The sequence below is a fragment of the Amphiura filiformis genome, chromosome 9 (genome assembly GCF_039555335.1).
Source record: "Amphiura filiformis chromosome 9, Afil_fr2py, whole genome shotgun sequence".
NCBI lineage: Eukaryota > Metazoa > Echinodermata > Ophiuroidea > Amphilepidida > Amphiuridae > Amphiura > Amphiura filiformis.
The window spans coordinates 12,372,296-12,395,370 of NC_092636.1; the positions used below are offsets into that span (position 1 = coordinate 12,372,296).

At 37.2% G+C, this 23,075-nt stretch overlaps 1 protein-coding gene across 5 annotated transcripts in view; it reads left to right on the forward strand.

Annotated features, from left to right (window-relative positions):
- The window catches only part of LOC140160636 (alpha-N-acetylgalactosaminide alpha-2,6-sialyltransferase 3-like), a 29,561-nt gene extending 12,442 nt beyond the window's left edge, over positions 1 to 17,119 (forward strand). For 3 of the 5 annotated variants that reach the window (XM_072183891.1, XM_072183889.1, XM_072183893.1), the window contains exons 2-6: positions 5,085 to 5,213; positions 6,508 to 6,789; positions 7,563 to 7,975; positions 10,917 to 11,024; positions 14,150 to 17,119. In XM_072183891.1, coding sequence (XP_072039992.1) covers positions 7,737 to 7,975; positions 10,917 to 11,024; positions 14,150 to 14,456 — 654 coding nt within the window. In that variant the 5' untranslated portion in view covers positions 5,085 to 5,213; positions 6,508 to 6,789; positions 7,563 to 7,736 and the 3' untranslated portion in view covers positions 14,457 to 17,119. The remainder of the gene's footprint in view (positions 1 to 5,084; positions 5,214 to 6,507; positions 6,790 to 7,562; positions 7,976 to 10,916; positions 11,025 to 14,149) is intronic. The other 2 variants (XM_072183890.1, XM_072183894.1) reach the window with 1 other exon arrangement.
- Positions 17,120 to 23,075: the final 5,956 nt, after the last annotated feature.

Sequence of the window (23,075 nt, forward strand, 5' to 3'; positions counted from 1 at the left end):
TAAAAAATCACAATATTGTCCCTTGTTTGTTTGTTTGTTTGTATTTCATTGCTTAGTGATAAAAATTCCATATTTCAGCTGTGGGTGGGTGGGTGGGAATTTAGTGGGTCTAAAATAATGACTCACATAAAATATTCACTTCAAGCATGTCATAATTCAAGGTATGGTACTTTAGCTTCTGATTAATTTTAAAATCCTATAGTGTGTTAACCTTTATTCATCCTACACAATTACTTGTTATCCATGGTTGGCTAGGGAAATCCTTTTTCGACTCCCACACACTATTATTTCACCATAGATTGTGGAATTCACCAGGCCTATTCATTATGTTCATGCATTAGAAAATAAATGCTTGAGGGTGAATTGTAAATCACATGCCTCACTACCTGCAGAAATATCAGTTCCATGTAGTCATTTGTGGCTCCATTATATGTAATGTAACTATTGACATAACAGGCATGTTTGTTAGAGTTGTAAACCAGCAACAAGGCTAAAGTTTGTTAACCTCATTTCATGGCTGGTGACTAAGGCCAAATTGATTGATAGTATATCATGGACATGTCCACTTTCAAGCAGGGGTGTTATTTCAAAGTTTGAATGATGAGCTATGTATACATGTGCTGCACGTTTACCAAACATGGAAGAACATCAAAGATACAACTTTTTGGCTCTGATGGTTAATAACTGGTACATATAAAGCAACAAAAATACTTTTGATAACATTTTTTTTAATGAAAAATGGTATTTAATTGAATGCAAATTTATATTATTAAAAGTTCTTGACCTTTTCATTCTTCACAAAGTTTGTTGGCCTTGTTGGATCAGCTACAGGCCAAGTCCACATAAAGCACACACTGTACACTTCCCATGCACGGGGGCCCACGCAGCTCGCATCAATACACTTTTATTTAACTAAAAAAATTTTGAAGGGAATTGAGAATCAAACAATATAATTGGATCTAGTACTTGGTTAAGGAAAAACAAAAAGGTGAAGAAAAAAAGTAGTTCGAAGTGTTGCCCCGGGGGGGTCACTCACATATAATGGAGCTACTCATGCTTGTTAATCAATCCCAAAACAGGACCCTAAGTGGCGTAATCAGTGCCGGTTAATTTGCACCCTAAACGGCGTAACTCTACATATTTCAAACCCTTAATGGCGTGATTAACCAAAATCACCCCCTAAATGGCGTTTTAACCAAAACTGTACCCTAAATGGCGTATTATCCAGTATTTTGTGTAAATGAACGATCATGTTACTCATTTTAATCTTTTATGTCTGGAATGGCTTTATTTCAATATTTTTCTCTTCAAAAGTTTACGCTATACACTGAAAGTCAACAAGATTAATACCGTATTCTTTCACAAGACTGTATACTAGTATATCTAAGTCGGACAAAGGAATATCAAAACATAGGCCTACTTTGCATCCCGGGCTTGGTGCCCAGGGTTCATGATTTCCTCTCAAATAAGCGGGTCCACTTTTTTATACTGGACCCATTCAGATCCCATTTAGTTCAAATTTGTTTGTTCCAATTTGATTTTTGTGGGTCCAAATTGCACTTATGTTCATCTGACTTTAGAAACACCCGGAAATGTATTTTTAGTACTGGTGTGCACGATAGATATTGAAGTATGCCGAATTCGACACCCAAAACTTACTTAAGGTGAGCCAAATTACTGGGTAAAAGACAACTTACCGCGATCGACCTGCTTCATAAAGAACTACAATTACTACCTAATAACATGCACTACTAATCATCTAATTATTTGGTTATTTTGTTATTTTTGCTCAGTTGAAAATTCAACTACCGCGAAAAGATGTTTTCGCGATGAAGGAAATGACCATATGTTTTGTTGACATTTATTGTAACATAATATTTGCACGATCCAAATTTTTTTGCAAGTCAACCTCTTCTACAGTTCCTCTTGTATCGCTGATCAAATATAATGTGCATGAAATAGCAATGGGGTGTACCCGCACTATGCATCATGTTGCAGCGATTTTAGTAATTGTATGTAATTTATGAATGAAAAGTTATTTAAAAAATATGCTTGGAGCCGGGTTATCGCACAATGGTGATGGGAATTTTTCAACTGAAGGGCCAGAAATAACACCCTAAATGGCGATGATCGATGCTCAAAATGGATACCCTTTATGTCGAAATACTGGGAAATCACCCCCTAATTTGCAAAAACGTCGTCGACGCCTGCTGCCAAAATCCGACCCTTTTTCGACGTTTTTATTAACGCGGATGCGTAGGCTCCATGATATGTGAGTGACCCCCCCGGGAGTGTTGCCCTCTGCAACTTACCTAAAATTTTGACACTTGAAACAGAAAAGTTTTAGTATAAAAGCATTTATACCATACCAACATGACTTTTTGAATGAAATATTTGGAAAAATTAATGCAGAATAACATTGATAATAAATATATTCTCTTGATAGTACTGATAAGACTTCTTTTTATCCCAAATATCAAGTTGTGTAACAGACTTTATCAGGGGCGGACTGGCCACTGTGGCGTTGTGGCGATCGCCACATGGGCCGCTTGGTTCTGGGCCGCTCAGGGCCGGTTGCTCAAAAAGAAGAGAAAAAGAAAGAAAAAGGAAAGAAAGGAGAAGGGGAGAACAAAGAGAAAGAGAGAAAAGGAAAAAGAGGAGAAAGAAAGGGAAAATAGAAGAAAAGGGGAGAGAATGGGGAAGGAGTATCTTAAGACGATAGGCCCTAGGGCCTGAGGCATAGGTCCGAGAGCCGAAGGCGTAAGGGCCAAGACATAGGCCCTAGGGCTTAAGGTATAGGCCCTAACACTAAGCTATTATAGCTAGTACCGTCGCGGCATCACCTACAAATGGCCTTTTGAATCAATTCTCTAGACCGTAAACACAGCAAAAGGCCAATACTCTAGATGCGATACAGTAACATTTTTAAATTTTAAGCCAACAGCAAAATATTGGGCTGGCTGTCAATGGAATATTGGTATTTCATTGCGGCTGCGGAATGAGGCTAGGGCCGGTATGGGCATTAGGCAGACATAGGAGAAAGAAAGGAAAAGAGAAGAAAGGAGGGGGATCATTGAGGGTGATGAGTAATATAAGGGCCTACACAGTGTGTCCGCTGTTTGTCTGCATAGTGATAGGGCCTAAGGCCTCTAGAAATAGGGGCTGATAGGCCTACAGGCACTCGACTTTCGAAGTGACGGGGATGTGCGGACATGGGACACTATTTTGAAACTATACATGCTATACTGGGTCTTTTGGTGAGAGCTTCGACGCCATATAACCAAGGGGGGTCATTCAGTAAGGAGGCCTCAAAGGGGGGTTCTTTCACTGTGAGACTGGGACAAAACTTGGGTCAAAATATAAAAGTTGACAAATTTTTGATAATTGTTTTTCAAAAGTCATCAAAATGGGATTTTTTTTAGAAAGAACGGTGAAAGACTACCAGAAATTTGTCAAAAATTCTTTACAAAGGGAGGTTTTATTGTGACAGGAAAAGAAAAAATAGGGGTCATTGATTGAGTGAGGAGTTCTGTAATTCAGTAAAATAAAAAATAAAAAAGTGGTCATTGAGTGAGAGGGAGTTGAAAAATGGGGGTTAATGTGGGTTGTGGCCGCACTGCACGCACATCGCTTCGCTCATTTTTAGTGAGTTCCCTCCTCCCGGCCTTTGGCACTTTGGACCACCATCAGCTGTCAAAACTAGCACGGCTAGACCATCATTCGAAAACCTCTGGGCTGGGGTGCTCCTTGTAATGCAGGGATTACATTACATAATACTTACAGCCACATTACTCAGTTCAATACTCAAACCAATTTCTTTCCCTTTTGATGTTTCAACTCATAGGCGAGATCCCGGGGATGGGGAATAACCCCCCCATATTTTAAAAGGGATGGTCCATACAAGCCCCCCATTATGACACCTGTAGGCCTATGTGAGTTTCTGACCAAATCAATCTCATAGTTGGCCATTTTAGCCTAAAAAGTGTCAATTTTTTCGCGCTTCGCGCGAATTTATTCCACTGCATCATCACCAGTTTAGCTTCAATATGCCAAAAATGTCTGTGCGCTTCGCGCATTTGTACAATAAACTTATGTCGCCAAAAGGTGCTATTTCAAGAATATTTTTCCAACCCCAATGTCAATGATTATTGCAAGTGAGTGACAATGGATAAAGAATATTTCAAGTCTGTACAAATGGAATTTGGCTTCAGAAATCGTTGTCAAATCCGGGCTTCCTGACCCCCTAGAATAGCTAAAACCCTTAGTTGTCCGGGGGCTTCGCCCCCTGGACCCCCACCAGGGGCCCTTATGCTGGTTTCATACTACCCTGCCGCTTGCCGCTGAGCGGCGTGGCGCACGCGCGTTGCAGACAAACGGACACAATAAAGGCGTGTCATTGGTTGAAACGCCCTGCCGCTTGCGCAGCGGCAAGCGGCAGGAAAGTATGCTGGAGGCTTTACGCGGGCCCCTGGACCCCATGCGCTAGTCGCTACGCTCGCTTCGCTCGCTGCGCTCTATTTGAGTAATGGGGCCGGTCTTAATAAATTTGCCACGGCCGCCTAAAACCACCAGTCCGCCCCTGGACTTTATTTAAATTATAAAATTTGTAATGATCAAGCTTGGATTGTGTACTTACATTTGGTAACATAACTTTTTTTCGTGAATCTTGACCTAATTTGAGACCTTTCATCCGGGGCCTTTCATGAAGAGAAGGATGGGAGGAAATTACTTTAATTTGCTGGAAATGTTAAGGTTAAACGAAACGGATCATAACATTCATACAGTTCATGCTCTTGCAAAACTCAGCCCAACCCATTCTCAATCTGTATTCATGTTCATACAAAAATGTTAAGGTGTTTTTGGTTTTTGTACTTTGAAAAGCCAAAGAACCTGGATGATGAAGTCTTCATTTTGGCTACATATATCTACCACACATTCAGATTTGAATTGGATGACTCTTTTATATGATGTTCAAGATAAATTTATGCTCGAGTGATGAAAAAAAAAAGGTTTCTGAACATCCGAGCGAGTTGTGACTTTACATCTAATGAACACACATTTGAATACTGTTTGTTTGTTTGCAGACATGTAGTGCCTATAATCATGACCATCTAATTGAGGTGCCATTGCACCACCACCACCAACAACAACAACAAGAAGACAATCAGAAGATGGACTTTCAGCATGGCGGATGCAGGTGCTTGGTAAGTAGAGTAAGTACACCCAGTTTTAGAATAGCAGTGGCGGTGCCACCGGGGGGCATGAGGGGACCCAAAGTTACGAAAATTTCCACTTTTTGCTGTGATTTTGCCACACCCCCTGAAATTCACTCAATTCCAATGCGTGTCATCTGAAGAATGGTACATACATGTAGACTTGCACGGTGGATGAGAACATGGATGGCCTTGTGCGGTTTTGAACCACTGACCCCTCGAATGCCAGAAACGCGAACGGGAATAGCACACCATGGGGCCAAGCTTTCTGTGCTGATATTTGTGTGTTTGCATGAAGACGCAATCCCACAACATGTGATACTCCAGCTTGCAGTTGCTTACAGCATTGAGGTGTATGATGTTTGGTTCGGTTGTGAGACTCGTATGATTTTGTAACATTTGCAAAAACTTTCAATGATCATGTTTAAGGTGGTATTGGAGGCATTATGAAAGTGCTCTAAGCATGTTTTAAACAGATTAATTGAGTAGAGCAAAGCACAACCATCAATATGCCTTTTGTTTGAAGCAAATCGGACATACGGTTTTCAAAATATGTCAATTTATATTTTCTTTGTATCTTATTGTTTTTTATCAATAATCAATAAAGTTAATGAGCTAAAATGGCTGGAGAAGCTCATTAACATATAATTTTGTCCAATATTTTGCTAAAAATCCATGCATAAATGTTCAGGGTACTTTTATTTTGCATACTTTTGCCTTGAAACTTGGTCAAAGTGTTTCTTATATGTTCTAATGTATTATATAGTGAACCTGTCCCCTTATTTGCATAATTAATTAGCATTTATGCAAATTAGCTCATTAATTATGCAAATATGCAAATTAGGGGGCAGGTTCACTGTATAATACATTAGAACATATTAGAAACACTTTGACCAAGTTTCAGGGCAAAAGTATGCAAAATAAAAGTAAGTACTATGAACATTTATGCATGGATTTTAGCAAAATATTAACAAAATTACATATTAATGAGCCTTTACAGTCATTTTAGCTCATTAACTACATTGATTATTGATAAAAACAATAAGATACAAAGAAAATATAAATTGATGTTTTATGAAAACCGTATGTCCGATTTGCTTCAAACAAAAGGCATACTGATCAGTGTACTTTGCCCTACTCAATTAGTCTTGATTTCCAGAAATATCATCCAAAACCACCTTAAGTAACCAGTCAACTGCAACATGAGTGTTAAGATTTAAAACTTCAAATAAATTGTGTTAACCAGTGAATTTCAACATTTGCCGTAAGATTGAATCTTGTTTTGTTTCTTCAGGGCAAACGTTATGCTGTGGTACTCTTAGCAGGATACACCTTAGTCATGGGATTTATCTTTCTCTCATATCTGTACACATTGGACATTTCTGGTTCGAATAGCAAATCACCTTCAAAAGATATCATCATTTTGAGAAAAGACTCTCTTGATGGTTTCCAAGCTGAAGACGGTGAAGTGTTAAGTAGGAATACAGAAGGGAAACTGCTCGTACACATAAGCTTCCCGGAGAAGAATAAACCGGCTTCCGTGATGAATCATTATAAATCTATGGAAACAGGGAAGGTGAGTGCAAAGACACATACCATACATTTGTGCGTATAAGATGTGGCTTATCTGAGTTTTTATAGGCCCAGTAGCATGTCACTATGGCTAATCTACCAGTTCTGATTATCTGATGTCGCATGAGTTCAAAGGATGGTTATTATCTGCCGAGCACCTAAATACACAAGAATTTATGGTAATATCATGGAATCTTTTTAAAAAAAATTTATGAACTTGAATAGTGGTTCATAATTGTTTTATTTCATTGGCAATTGCACAGAAAATAATTGGCTAATATTTCAAGTTGTAGCACAGTGTCTTCCAACCAAATATGAAAATGCCTTGCTTTTTAGTAAGCTATTAGTTATATACCATTTTCACCCTGACGGGGGAGTAACATCAACACATTGAGGCATTGTTGATTCTGGTTTGGCAAGAATGATTTGATTTCTATGTGATTACTGTGTATGAGACCTCAAAGGTTAACAAGAATCAGTTTGATAGTAACTGTTTAGAATCTTTACAGAATTAACCCCCTGAGCTCTACCTGCCGATCTAACATTGCCACTGATTGGTCAATTATATGATATCTTCACTTAAATCACCAATCAGAATGGAGCTTTGCAAATAATTCACCCCAATGTTACTGATTGGTCCAATTGATAATAAAAACTTCTTTTTGTCCAATCGGCAGGTAGTTTTCATGGGGTTAAGTCACATATTCTTGTGGAAACTGGTGTGTATTGTTTCAAGTTCAAACTGATTAAAACTTGACCTCTCCTTTTTATTTGCAGCCATTCAACAAAAAATGCAAAAAGTGTGCACTTATATCCAGCTCAGGACATCTTAGGGATAGCAAAGCGGGCAACAAATAGACGATTTCCGTATGTTATTCGCATGAACAATTCACCCGCTGTGGGTTACACAGAAGACGAGGAACAAAAACAACGGTGCGCGTCATATGTCACATGTCGACAGAGACGATACGCGCCGAGGGTGAGGACTTACTTGGCGAGAACGCCAAGGAAATCGGCGCACAGCCGGAGAATGTGTTATACTTTGGACTTGTGGCTCCTAATCATGCATGGGCCAAAACAAAAGCCAATATGCTCAAGGAAGAATATCCAGAAGTGGCTTCTTATATGTTGGATGAAATAGGCGAGATGCAATCTGATCTTATATTTGAGAAAGAAACAGGCAAAAACAAGTAGTAATATTAAAACTTCACCCTCTCCATGCGGGTGTAGTTTTAGTTTTTTTAGTAGCTCACCAGCGGGAGTTGGTGTTTTCACTGCCGGCCCCCACCTCGAGGGAGTTTTGATTATAAGGTCCCGTATCCATAGGCTGTTCCCTTGTGGCGTGTGCCCTTGTTCCGTGTTCACTTGTTCCCATGTGACCTGCCACACAGACAACCTATGGATACGGCCACTAAGCAAAACAAAGGTTTGTTGTCTGTGTGGCAGGTCACATGGGAACAAGTGAACACGGAACAAGGGCACACGCCACAAGGGAACAGCCTATGGATACGGGCCTAAGAGAGCCAAAACTCCCCAAGACAGGTGGCAATCAACTGATGATCCCGCTGGTGAAAGCACAAGACAATTTCCATCTTTGTGTATATTTAACCTTCTCCACCAGGGTGTCCACTGAGACGACAAGCTTCAGATTTTCTTTTCACTTATCCGACCAATGCTTGGTCCCATTATGGCCGGATAAGAGAGGCTAGACTGTATGGGTAAACTTGACTCCTTGTCTGACTTCCAAGAAAATAGTAATTTTAGTATACCAGAGATCTATGCCAATTTTCCCAATGGAAATTCAAATTTTTGCAAGTGGACAAACATTCAGACCTAGATTTGAAATTATTTTAAAATTATTTTTTATACCGTTTTGAGAAAAGAAAATTTCAGAAAGTTGTATTATATTTAGCCAAAAAAGCCTCAACATGTATAGTAACACTAAAAGTCGAAAAAATGTGGTTTAAATTAAAATCCCAAACATATTTGGATCTTGATACCGGTGGCCCCATCCACCGCTTCCCTAGTAATCTGCTGGGCCTAAGACGGTAAAACCTATGTATTCGTATTGACATCTCCAAAATGTAGACTCACAATATATACAGCTGCCAATTGCTTTATTTTGATGACCTACAAAAAAGGACTTTGTTTCCATTAATAACATGTAGTTGTAAATTGTTACAAGGGACACAGTAGGGGGATATTATTCATTGGTAGTGGCTTGTGTACATGGCAACAAGAATGCCACAGGTATTTTTATGTAAATGAGGCTCAACATTGAAACAAAAATAAACAAAAAATCCTGAGATCTGGTAAACAAGCAGGAGTATGTGTACATGTATGTGTGCATTTAGAATGTTCAAAGTTTTGAGGGAAGTCACAAATTATAGGTCCTTTCCAAGAACAAGTTTGTTTACCTCAGATACACATGTAGTTTTGGAAAGAGTCCAAGTTTCATAGTGAAAGTTATATGTGTAGGGGCAATTTTACATCCTGCGAAATCAAGTGCTTCCTTGATGTCTGATGAGTTGTTATTATGACAGCAATGTTTTGACATGAATAACTTTGTAAAAAACTTTGTACTTAACTGCAAGTATCTAGGAACTTGGTCAAATGAATCATGTATGACCTGGATTCTGTACGACCATACTATGCAGGCCTGTGCTGAAGATTATTTCAGGCTTTTTAATATTATTTATTTTTATTTATTCGTTATTTATTCAGGAAATTCCATCAATACAAATGTACTGGTCTCCCTGGAAGACCTGATTTTATATATATATACATAAACATGATAATAAGAATATAAGAAATATATATATTACAAAATGAAGGAATTAAACATGATACAAAACAATATATAGCTCAGATTATTATACAAAACTTACAGACCAATTGCATTTTTAAATTCACCCAAACTCATTGAATTAAAATTGACACGAAGATTGGGAGGAAGCTTGTTCCAAGCAACTGAAGATCTATAAAGGAAGGTTTTCTTTTTCCAGAAGAGGTTTTCCATATTGGAACAACCAAACTGTTTTGGCGCTTGACCCCTTGTGCATTTGGAATGAGTAGAATGAGTGAAAATAAAATTTGAAGAAAGATACTCAGGAGCAATGTGTGTGAGACATTTAAAAGTTAAAATAAGTAATTGATGCTCCCATCTACAGCCAAGTTTAACCCAGTCCAGGTCTTTCATCATACTGTCCACTGAAGTTCTGATGTCTGCAGAGAGCAAAACACGGGCCAGTCTATTGTGCAAAATCTGGAGCTCATTATTGTGACAGGCACTGAAATTGGACCAAACAGAACTGCAGTAGTCAAAATGAGGAAAGACGAGGGCTTCATGAAAGCATTTTGACAGTTTTCCATGGAAGGTAATGCTTTACTCTACGAATGACTCCAATGCGCTTAGATATGATAGAAGATAAATAATTAACATGTTCATTCCATGATAGGTGTGAATCAAAGGTAACACCTAAATATTTATACCTTTCAACTCTTTCAATTTTTTCATTTCCATAGGCTATTTGGTATCTCTGATAATGATTTTTTAAACTAAACATAGATATATAAAAAGCTTAGGAAACTAATTGCATTCATGACCTCAGGGTTAAATTAAATTTAGGGTAAAATAGCACAAAGATCAATTATTGGAGGGGACAAAGTGATGCCTAGCCCCCCTGGCTATCTGTTCTAAATTAAGGTACATTTGCCAAAATTCTTGAAGATTTTCACAACTTTGGCTTAAAAACATTTTTGGAGAAGAGTTGGTGAAAATTACCCCATATTTAAACCTTGATGCCTGAAAATGCTATGTGAATCTGCTGCAATCCCCATCTTTCCACCAAATACCTTAGAACATGGCCTAAAATAATTTTTCTAATTCCTCGATACGTGCGGTGGACATAAATGAGTGTGAACACAGAAGTGATAAGCAATCACGCTGTCAACGCTGATTGGCTGACAACAAGACATTTGAGCCATTGGTCATAGGCATCATCAATCTCGCCTCTTCTATGCAATCGATAATTACATGCGCGCACCTAGACCATGTGAGGATTAAAAGATTGACTTCAGTGGAACATTGTAAATTCAAGTTGCTAACATTGATTTGCTTGTGTCTTTCAGGGTGGATACTAGTACATGGTTATCAACAGGCTGGTATACTTTCCTCTTAGCACTGGACATGTGCGAAGAAATTAGTCTCTATGGTTTTGTCAGTGAAAACTATTGCAGGTGAGTTGCAAACAAACAAACAAACAAACAAACAAAATGTTTCAGTTGGGATGTTACCGAGAGCTGTCATTTCTGAAATGTATTAATGCTTTGCAATGTGGCAGGCGTGGGTACCTGCCAAAGTCAAAGAGTATATACAAATTATGCGTTTTCATGACTATATCTCGATGCAGCATAAGGTTGCATTCAAGTGAACCCCAGCAGTTCTTTTGATATTGTTTGGGAAGCCATTTCAAAAGCAGACACTTTATGTTTGAACCTATGGAAAATCAGCCGTATGCAAAGTATTAAAGTACTTAGATGAGACAGGGGATGATCTGAGATGGACATGTGTCACTCTCGGGTGATGATCTTTCCGAAATAATTGATTGTTTTTTAAGCGAGTAACCCAATGGTTTGTAAACATTGTACCAAAAGTATCGCTATTCATCCGATTATTCAAACAATCAAATTTTCTTGCCATTGCCCAAAAAACACCTGTCTGGAACATCTTAGAGAGCCACTTACCGTATTTCGTCAAATAAACGCCCCCAGGGGCGTTACATTTTCCCAAGGGGGGCGTTTATTAGAGGTCATTTTTAGCACGACAATTCCCGTTAAAATCATTAGGTAAGCTTAAAAGTCACACTAAAATGACGAACTATGAACTTTTGACACTGACTTTTGGTTCACTTCCGGGTTTCTGATGCAGATTTTCGCCATTTATTGCTGCTATTAGCGACCATGTGAGCAACTTGGTAAGCTTACTACACAAGATAGCATGGAAATATCGGAATTTTTGAAACATCTTGGTTGAAAAAAGTGGTGGGGGCGTTTATTTGAGGGGGGGGCGACTATTTGACTGAAATACGGTATTGACAAAATTGCGTTAACTAGAAATGTCAAGTCTTCATTGTGAGATGACCGTGCAAAGGGTTAATGGACTGAATATGACAACTCGGCTCATTTTCAGTGCTTATCAAACATAATTTTTAAGTTAAATTAAACAATGTCTCTTTCAAAAAAATTGTGATATACTGCGTATTCATATTTAGTCCATTGGCGCTTGTGATCTTGCTTTTTCTGAATTCTCTTGTCTCTTGTTTACCAAGCACTTCGTTCATTTCGTGGTTAATGTCTGTAAAAGCACTTACAGTAATGAATGCTTTGTTATGTTATTACATGTAGTTAAAACAACAACTATGCTCTATATGCTGCTGTAAGCATGTCAACCATATTGTGCAATTTAAAGGCATCCACTTTACACCTTAACTACATGTAAATTGGGGTTGCCAAACCTGAGATGTGGTAGCCCAATTAGGGAACTTTTAAAGATTTCCCGGCAGCTTATAATAATTTCCTGTCCTGTAGAAACCAATGGCTAAGAAAAAAAATTGGGTCACTTTTCAACATTGGCTCCCTGTCCCATATAAACCAATGGTTTTGGATAAAATTGGATGACTTTTCGTTTATTTGACCCGTGATTCGGGCTGAAATCTTTTGGCAACCCTGTGTACACATAAATTAGGTTAGTATAAGTAAAGGATGATGTGCAAAACTCTGCTACCAGTAACTATATTTCACTTTCAGCCATGAGAATCTTCCTGTTGAAACAAGAATTGTTTTTGTTTTTGCCCAAAGTTCCTGTTTTTTACTTATTTTTAGTCCCATTTTAGCCCTATTTTTTCATAGTTTTCCTGTTTTTTTCCATTGAAAATCATTCTCAGTGCTTAAAAATGTTTGTATTGGACTGACTCAATGACATATCCTGGCCTTAGCCATATCTATTGGCACAATTACAAACTCTTCATCATGTTTTATCTGGGTTTAGTCTCACTGTATACATAAACTAAAACTTTGGAACTGATAACTGGTCACGCACTGAGAGGAAATGGGGAATAGGTTAACCTGATTAAGAGCAAAGATAATGGCAGTACATGCAGGGTGTTATATTGATTAATTACCAATATCAATAACATCCAACATTTTGATTGAATCTTTAGAAAGCACTACAGTATATGTCAGAGCTACATTATTCAATTTATGAGTGTTGTATATGTTACACACACACATAAAGATTACTTAGTTTCTTACAAGTTACTTAGTGAGCAATAATTATGATATGAAAATGTGATTAAACGCAATATACTAGTGATTGATGCTTCTTTTGGTTGTTATGATAGTAATTACTGTTGCCGTGTTGATGCTGTGGGAATTTTAAGTGTTGCTTATCAACCATGTAGTCACACTTTACACTCTGATGATATGAATTGAAATGAACCAAATCTTAATGTCGTAAAAGCAATAACTATGAGCAACAATAGCCTCATCCCAATGGCATAGTTCAATAACCTCAATTAAACAATCATAGTGCATAATTTGACCTCAAGCTGCAGAGTATGAGTTTTTGTACCCAATGGGTCATTCAGGGAATATACGAATGTATTGGGGTTAAAGAACTGTGGCATATAGATGAGCATTTTTGGGATCCTAGTGAATTGACGAACTTTTATCCCCCAGGGAATAGTAAAAAATTGCTCATTTCGCAGGAATCTGTTACGCTAGTTGGATTCCTTGCATCGTTTCATTTCTGTAAATTATATACTTTTATATACTTATCATTATGTTTAGGGATACAATAAAAAACAATATCTAAATTACTGCCTCGAGGAAGGCGTATGGACTGTAACTAGGAAGTTGTTGAAATTTACAATCAAACTGGGTCAAAGTTGTTGAAATTTCAAACGCTATTCATGAGCAGTCTAACTTGGAAATAGTTTGAAAACCTGTTTGTAATAGGCACTACTATAAATGCCAGCTTTTATTTGCAAAACAGATGAAATTGTGATTAAAATTTGAGATTTATGACATTGTTAATTGCTAATCAAAATATGATAGACTTGTAAAATTAAGGGCCAAACTTATATATAATTTAAAAAAACCTATTTGAGTATAAATTCATCATTTCTAAAGACCTGGTGAAGGTGGCCGGTTCAAATCCGTGTGAGTGCAACTTTTTTTATTTTAACTTTTATGTGTGCTGATCACTCTGGGGAAAGATCAAAATTTGTTCATAATAATTTGATATCACAATTCAACTTAATGGTAATCTTTGTTTCTTGTTTTGTTTTGTTTTGTTTTTCCAGGGAGAATCCTGATTCCAAAATAAGGTACCACTACTTCCAGTCATGGGACATACCCACTGAATGTGAATATTACAAAAGTCACGAAGACACAACATTTATAGGTGGTCATCGATTTATAACCGAGAAGGCCATTTTTGCCCGATGGGCCTCTATGTATAATGTGACTTTCCACTATCCGGAATGGACTCCGGGGTCTGACCTCAGTCGACCTATTGACACTCCTTTTGTGACCAGGAAAGAAAACAAAGGTGCACTGACAAGGTTGTTTGAACGATTTGTACGATGGGGATTCGGCACTATGATGTGAGGGCGCTGTTCAGTCACCACCGGATGTTATTCCCTACCTGTCTGTCGTCACACGATTTTTGTGTATTTCCGTGTTTATAGATTGTTATATTGCATTTTGTAAAGTATCGCTTGTTTATTGTTAAAATGCAATTCTAGTATTCCAAAGAATGTCATATTTACTTTCGTTCCACCTCATTTTCTTAAAAGAATTGTTTGTACTAGTTTTATGTTTTTGATAGTGTGAAAGAGAGAGAGAGAGGACACATGTAGTATGAAATTTTAGGGAATAGTTGTCGACTCGGTACTTTCGAAAATGACGTTAGCTAGCCTAACAGAAAAAGAAAATGACAGGGTTTTTATTTGTGATCATGAAATACACTTGCGTACAATTAGTGTGTTAATGAATGACCATATAATACTACATTTAGACATGTGTATGTCAGGGTTTACTTTAACGTACAAAATATGCGTATATACGCATTGACACACTTTACAGACCCCTTCATATCCAAATTTCAAAGTCCAACGCGTAAAAATCTTGAAAACATACGCGTTCCAATGTTACAAGATTTTAAAATAGAAACCCCCAATATTGTTAAAAACGTTTTCCAAAATAACAAAATACCCCTTGGGTAATGTTTTGGACCCCTTCAGTGGAAAAATTCACAATTGAAAGGGTCCAAAAAATGTGAAAATACCCCTTCAACAAAATGCTTAAAGAAAACCCTGGTGTATGTATCACATTCATACATTAATGATGAAAGATCAAGAAACGTTCCAGAAATTGAATTCCGTCTCAGACAGACGAGTCTGGAAAGCTATATTTAAACATTGCCATATACAATGTGCACTTGTAATGTGTCACAGAGTATTCTTCAGGGCTGGTAGGTTTTAGATATGAATTTCAGGAAATCGAGACATGCATGTATAAGACACTTGTTACTCTAAGTACAACCCATGGTTTAATATCGAGATTGGCAATCCGAGTGATTTTTCAGGAAACATACATATAATACACTCATTTATCTAAGTATGAGCTATGGTTTATTGTCTAGATTGGCAATCAAAGTATTTTTTTTTCGTATCTAATTTCAAAGGGGCAATTCATGATCTGTAGCTTCATCCCCACATTTCTCAAAAAACATGAGATTTTTGGTTATATGCTTGTGTGCAAAAAGAGAATCCTGGAAAATGTGTTTACTTTGCAAAAATACTGTCAAATGTGTAATTTATGTACTGTTAATATTAAGAACAAAATTGCAGCACAGTGACCTATGGAGCATGTATAAACTTGCAAATTTAAAATCAGAACCAACTAAAATTTTGGAAATGAACTATTTTTGTGGAAATCTACTCAAACATTATAACATTAAAAGAGGATGCTAGAATCACAGAATACTCCCTTAAGTGAGATAATGAACAAAAAAAATACATCATGTATGCAAGTGCAAATGGGGTGTCAAAGGTCAGCTGAAAATGGACTTATGATAGTCATTGACTTTTGAAAGATGTGATTTGGTTTCAATCAGACTTTATCAAATGACTCATTCATGCCACCTTCATGTACCTCAAACCTAACACCATGAGTACATGTACTACATGCTGATTGGTTAATACAAGATTTTGTGGAAAGATTTAATGAGCCAATCAGCAGCATGGTAAGAAGGGGCTGAAGAGAACTGAGATTAAATATCTTGAAGCTGTATTTTAGTTGACCACTCAGATGAATATAATTATGCGGTAAAATAGGCAGTTCATTCTCAGGGTGTTAATTTATTTTGAAACAAATTACAGGTGTTAATTTATCCTTTATCTACATTACAATTGTGTTGTTTTATTTGTTTAAACGTAAGAGAACGAAACTCTAAAATATTTTAAATATTATTGTGAACTTGATTAACATAAAATGATAAGCGTGACATTGATAAAAGATGAAATGAAACTCGCAAATATTTAAAAATGTCCTTATGAACTTGATTTAACACAAACTGATAAGCAATTTCCGGGTAGAGATCAACTGGTGAACAAGTGCAATTCACCAGCGAAGTGGTTACATAACTCCCTGGTAACTGGATCACGCACCTTTTGACAGTGATAGTACATGCCATAGACTTTGTGTTGCGATCATTTCGATCGTGGTGCAGAACTTCGCTGGCGAGTGGCTATAGATATCTTTTGAAAGCTGCTGTGGTGTGTATGGTGTTTGTTGTACATTTACACATAATCCTATACTTTGTGTAGACTTTCATCATCCTCTATAAGGGATGTGGGCATTACCATTCATGGTTGCGTAGATGAAGGAAACACGATTGTAACCACCAATTTTACAAGAATACATGATTGTAATAACTAATTTTGCATGTATTTAGGAATGGGTAACTATGTAGTGAATTCTTAGGTACCCATGTCGGTGCACCATGGAAGAATATGACATCTCACCAATACAGATTTTGTGATTCCCACAGAATGGTTGTCATGTAGGCGCATGGCTGTGTATGAGGTTTGGATCGTTAAGCACAGTGGTGGATGAAGTTGCATTGATCAGCTCTCGCCAAGAATTGTATGAAGTCACTGTTGATTTATACTTTTAAAATGATATCAAACATACATGTAGATACATTAAGGTCCTTCCTCTGGCTCACACAAAGGAATATTGCTGTGTATGTGTTTAATTCTTAGTTCGGTTGATTAAAAAGCATAGTATGACGTTATTGTTGATTTATACTGATATCATATCAAATGCAGATACAGCAATGTCCCCTGGTTGGTTGGCTCGCATCCATATTATATGATGCATTGTCATAGTGGGAAACATATATTTTAGCAGTCAGTATTCTTTTATGAAATCAATTACCAACTGAGCACGAGCTTGAAACTTCATGCCATGTTACTTCATTATAGACAGTGGCGGCGCCAGGTTTTTTTTTTCAGGGGGCATGGGGGGGCAAAGTGAACTTCAGGGGGCAAAATTGCTGCAAGAAGCGGAAATTTACGTGATTTTGGGGTTTTTTGCCTCCACCCCCGTGGAAGATTTAAGAAAAGTCTTCCGTAGAGGGAGTATGTTTTTCAAATGGAATTGGCTAGTGTTAATTATTTTGAAACCTATACTCCCCCTGTATATGGCTTTGCCTATATCTTCCACAACTAGAGGGATTATTTCAAATGGAAGTTACCCAATTGTGTGTTCTATTTGAAACCCATATTCCCTCTGGAAGACTAGCTATATCTTCCACGGGGGAGTGCGGAGTTCAAATCGAATAGCCCATCTGCGCAATGAACACACTCGTGAATAAACTTGGATGCTTTAAAAGGGCCTGCATCCTGCAAGTAAAATGACTGCATCTACAAGGAAATAACACTGCAGATATTGTCTTTACTTTGTGAGACAGAATGTCAAGCAATATTTGCATTTGATATGATTGATATGGGTGACCCCAGATATCAAATTTGATATGAAACAAAATGAAATCTGTGACACATTGCTATAAATGATGCATTGAAGTGATAAAACAAACACTGAGTGGAGAGCAAGTTTATACTTGTAGGGCAACTCGTGATCAACCTTGCTCATAGTGTTTACATGCACAAATGTTATGTACACTGTATTAGTTTACAAAGTCTCTTCCAATTTTGTTTTCATAGAACAGACAGTAATACTATGTGCCATTGGCCCCTGAACATGTTTAGAGCAAAACTTCTACCTCTTGGTAGATTTGTTTTAAACATGTTCAAGGGCCACAAGTACATCTAGGTTTTTCCTGCCCAACAACTCTATGGTAAGTCCTCCATCTTGGTGTGTCATACATGGTGTCCAAAATAGTGTGCTTCCTGCATTTGTCGGCAACAACCCGGTATTTTATTATAGTTGGTATCTTTAAACGCAAGTGCTTCAAAGGTTTGTGTTGTGCACGTAGCACTTAGCGCGTGTTATGAGCACAATGCATTACTCGCACAACACAAGCAAGCACAAACTTCATGTTGAAAGTTTACCAGGCTCATGGACACTCGGGGTACACTATTTCCTCTCCATAAGTGACATACAAATATGATCGAGTCAGTCCTATTTGGTTTTAATGTCTTTGGTTGTAGGACATGTACATAGTATATATCATACTTGTATATAGGCATCTTTTATAAAACTTTGGCAATGTTTTAAAAAGGCACACAGCCCAGTTTGAAATGCTACAATAAAGGAATGAGGAGCCGTCAGGCTGTTAGTGAATAGAACGGGTCAGCTTGTTACGGAACACAGATGGTGACTGTGCAGTTGACATTTCAAGTAGTCATGCTGGTTGTGTGTTGTTGAGGCATTACGCTATTCCCGTTGAAATCCATACACCCCCTGTGGAAGATATCACCTTAAACTGCTACACAGAGTGTGAATTTCAAATGGAGTTACCTGAATGGGTGACTCCATTTGAAATCTACAAGAGGAGATTAAGGTCATGTCTTCCATAGGGGGTGTATGGATTTCAACGGAAGATCTTTTTTGAGGCAGGACTCCAGACAGATTTATGGGTCATTAGACAGATTAGGCTAAACAAAGAAACAAGTCGTGTTTCCTGTGGGGCACATTTTCATGCATAAAATGTCTTTAAAGGAAAATATTTTCAAAGTATTTTTTTTCTTGTTAAGTTTGTTTAAATACAGGGGAGATCAAATCAAATCAATGTGATTGAAAATCAATCTAGCTTTTACATCTAACCTACTTTGGATCTAATTTGACACTGAACATAATAAATATTTCAGACTTGATCATATATCCAGGGAAAAAATATTTATTTTGGTACTGGCGAGGGCAGCCAGGCAATTCTGCTAAGGCCTGCTAGGGCACCAAGGCAATGCTAAAGAATACATCAAAAGTTCCACATTTTGAGGTGCACCAAGGCAAATGCATGGGTCACCCAAGGCACCACGGTTATTTTTTCCCTAGACTTGTTTCAAGTCCTTTGGCGTCCATAGTTAATGAATGTTAAATTCATGGAAGCTTTGCCACATTTTCCAAAAATTCTGTTTCAAAAGTTATTCTTTTGAAATAATTATTTAGCATCATCACTTTGTAAAAATTGATTTGACATTTGAATTGTTGAGGCCAGATAGTGGACTTTCTTATCTTACTTTACTCCAGGCATACTGTGCACTGCAGGGGTAGTGTTTGAGCAAAATGCCACCACGCCCACCCCACAAGGCACACTTCCTCCCTAGCTCATGTTGCCAGCGCCAACTACACAAAAAATCTGACCTGACTAAAAATTTTAGAGAGTCCAGTATACATGTATGATAGGCCTACTTCTACCACTGATTATACATGGGTCCTATGAGGAGCATGAATAGAGAAAAAGTAAGGAGGAAGCCTTGATCAAGGCTATTTTTTCCCCTGCTATATCACATCACAACCCCCCCCAAAAGATAAATCACCACATCTTGGTTTTCGGAAAACTGATGAGAAAACAAACATGTTCTTTTCTTTTGCCTTATAACAGATTTGTGCTGTAAACAAATGTCCACAAAGAACACCACTTAACTTCAAACCGGTGATTCTAATTTGTGAATCGTGACTTGAATATCTGAAATGTGCTGCCTATATCTGTTCTATAGGTATTAGATCTTTTAGACTCAGTTTTCAATTAAGATTTGAAATAATACTTTGAATGCCTTGTAAATGATGTTAGTTAATCCCCTTTTATGTTAATATTTTGTATTGTTCACTGGTGGCCATTATTATATTGTATGAATCTCATTGGCTTTGTTCAGGGCTTTCGTTTGAAATTTAAAATGGTCACTTGTATATATTTTGTATATTCATAGGTACTTTTAACTCAAAATTTGAATTGCCATTTTTGCAATGACTTCATTTTTTTTTTTTATGTATTGTTGAATTGTTTAGCATTGTGAAGGTTAAGTTATTTGATTGTTGTAAAAAATTATGAACAATTATTCTGGAACCAGCTTCTAACTACTTGTGAACTGATTTTCAAATTGTTGTAATTCAAGAATGGACATTTGAAATACCAAAAGTATGTGATAGCTGATGTGATGTGAATACTCTCAATCATCTGGGAGTCGTAAACGAGAGAGTGAATTAGTTCTTGTTGACCAGATTTTCAACATACCTTGGAGCAACCAACATTGTGGTATGTTTAGAATCTGGTAGACAAGAATTTATTCTCTCTTGTTATTGTGATACACGTAGCTGGTATTTACCAGTGATCATTACTTCATAACATACACTATTTTGATCTGTTTCATTGCGGCATGAAAACACTAAAAAATTATAAAGTTTTCCGACAGTATGGTTCTTTTAGAGACGCCCTGTATTAAAACTAAACATATGGCAAGTGAAATGCAATTTAACAGTCTGGTTGCTTGTTTAAAAATATAAATAAATAAATAAAAATGGGGTTGGTACTGAAAATGCTAAAATGTATAAAATTTATTACAAATCCAAATTCAGGTTTAGTACTTTTATCTACAATGTATAAAATAGTATATAAAATTGAAAAGTATAGATGTTGTATACTATAGGTAGATGATGCAACAGTAGAGATATTTAATAATGTGTATTCATTTTATTTTCTGTGACAAAAATCTGCCAATAATTTGAATATGTTATGGATTGATTAAAACATCTGTTTGTACAGTACCTCTTGCCAGCTAGAGAGAGAGAGGATGATAATTGTATATTTTTAGACAACGGAAATGTTTTTATGTATAGTTTTGTGGATGAAGAGAGATAGGTTCATTCATTTGTACAGATAACATGTGAGCAAATTGTAAGAATATTGATGTAGTGAGTGAAGCTGTTTTTGCCCTATGCAAATATTTCTTGCATTACACATGGTGTTAGCTGGTAAATGTTGGACAGGAGATACTGGTATTCATTAGATACCACTACCGTATTTCGTCAAATAGTCGCCCCCCCTCAAATAAACGCCCCCACCACTTTTTGCAACCAAGATGTTTCAAAAATGCCAATATTTCCATGCTATCTTGTGTAGTAAGCTTACCAAGTTGCGCACATGGTCCATAATAGCGTCAATAATTGGCGAAAATCTGGATCAGAAACTGGTTCCGAAGTCAGTGTTTCTAGTTCGTCATTTTAGCGTGTGTTTTTAGTTTACCTAATGATTTTAACGGGAATTATCGTTCTAAAATTGACCTTGAATAAACGCCCCCCTTGGGAAAATGTAACGCCCCCGGGGGCGTTTATTTGACAAAATAACGGTAAGGTGGCTCAAGTGGTAAATACTGAGAAATGTAAATGCCACAAAGTTGGCTCAAGTGAGAAATACTGAGAAATGTGAATACCACTAAGTTTGACTCGGGTCGGAAATGCTGAGAAATGTCAATACCACTAAGTTGGCTCAAGTGGGAAATATATATAGGAACTAGGGTTGTCACTACACTGGTCGGTGCCGGTCGGTAGTAACCAGCACTCAGGCAGACCAACCGGCACTCAAGGGAATATGAGGACTTGCCAACCGGCACTAAAGTAGAGAAATTGTACTTTTTACCCTAAAAAACAGCTGGAAAGTGACCCATGAGAGTATTTTGGACAAATATCATGGAAATTTAGCCCCCACTAAATTCAGTCTAGTGACAACCCTGATAGGAACTATTCATACAGGTGCCTTTTTACAGCTTATTTTACATTGCAATGTTTGGAAAGTAAATTAAAAATGATAAATATACACAAATGGGACAATAATGTTTTAATATTGAATGAAGATGGTAATACATGCATACTGTAGATTCACCTAATGGTGCACATGGGCTCCTTTAGCTAATGATAAATTTCAAGTTCAAATAGAGAGCTCCCTCCAAAATCTGGGTCCGTGCCCTTATTTGCTGGTGGGATTTTTTACGGTATTGCACAAATACATGCAATGTAAGGCCTTAAAACTTACTATGTTAGTAAGTGTAAACTACATGATTTTGATATTAATCAGGGCCCCCTGGGCTTGTCCGTCAATATTGTCGCCCTCCTATTTCCCAGGTATTTCTCACATGACATGAATACCGGTATTTCCCGATAAATTCCCAACCATGTGGACAATATACTTCCTAAATGAATTACAGTATTTTAAAATGTATAAGTTTGGCTTTAAGTTTAAGAAAGTGGTCGTGGAAATCATGCAAAACATTCTGAAGAGGGAACAAAAAGTGCAATCAACTCAGATGTCCATGGATTTATACCATGAATGTTGTACCGGGTCTGTCTGTCCATTTTACATCATATGTATGTAATCTTCAGTAATGTCAACATATTTCTGGCAAATACTCTTGTTAATTTGAAACATGCAACTTTGATTCTGTGCAAACAAAGTTGGCACTTAAAAAAATTGAAGAAGGATTATTGCATTCCTACTCTATCCTTTGTTGGTTAAAATGACGATAAGATTGAATCTTGATCTGAGCGAAGAACCACACTGATATATATAATTATATAGCAACTCGTTAACACATTTGTTCTTCGTTGTTCATTGTAATTTTTTGTGGAATTTGTAAATAACTTTTGTATAGTATGTTTATTCTGTATAATATGTTGATTTTATTTAACCCCATCCGCTTAAGTGATGGTTATGTGTTGAGGCTGATGTAGATTTGGATATGCAGTTATTTGGGACTAGTATATATA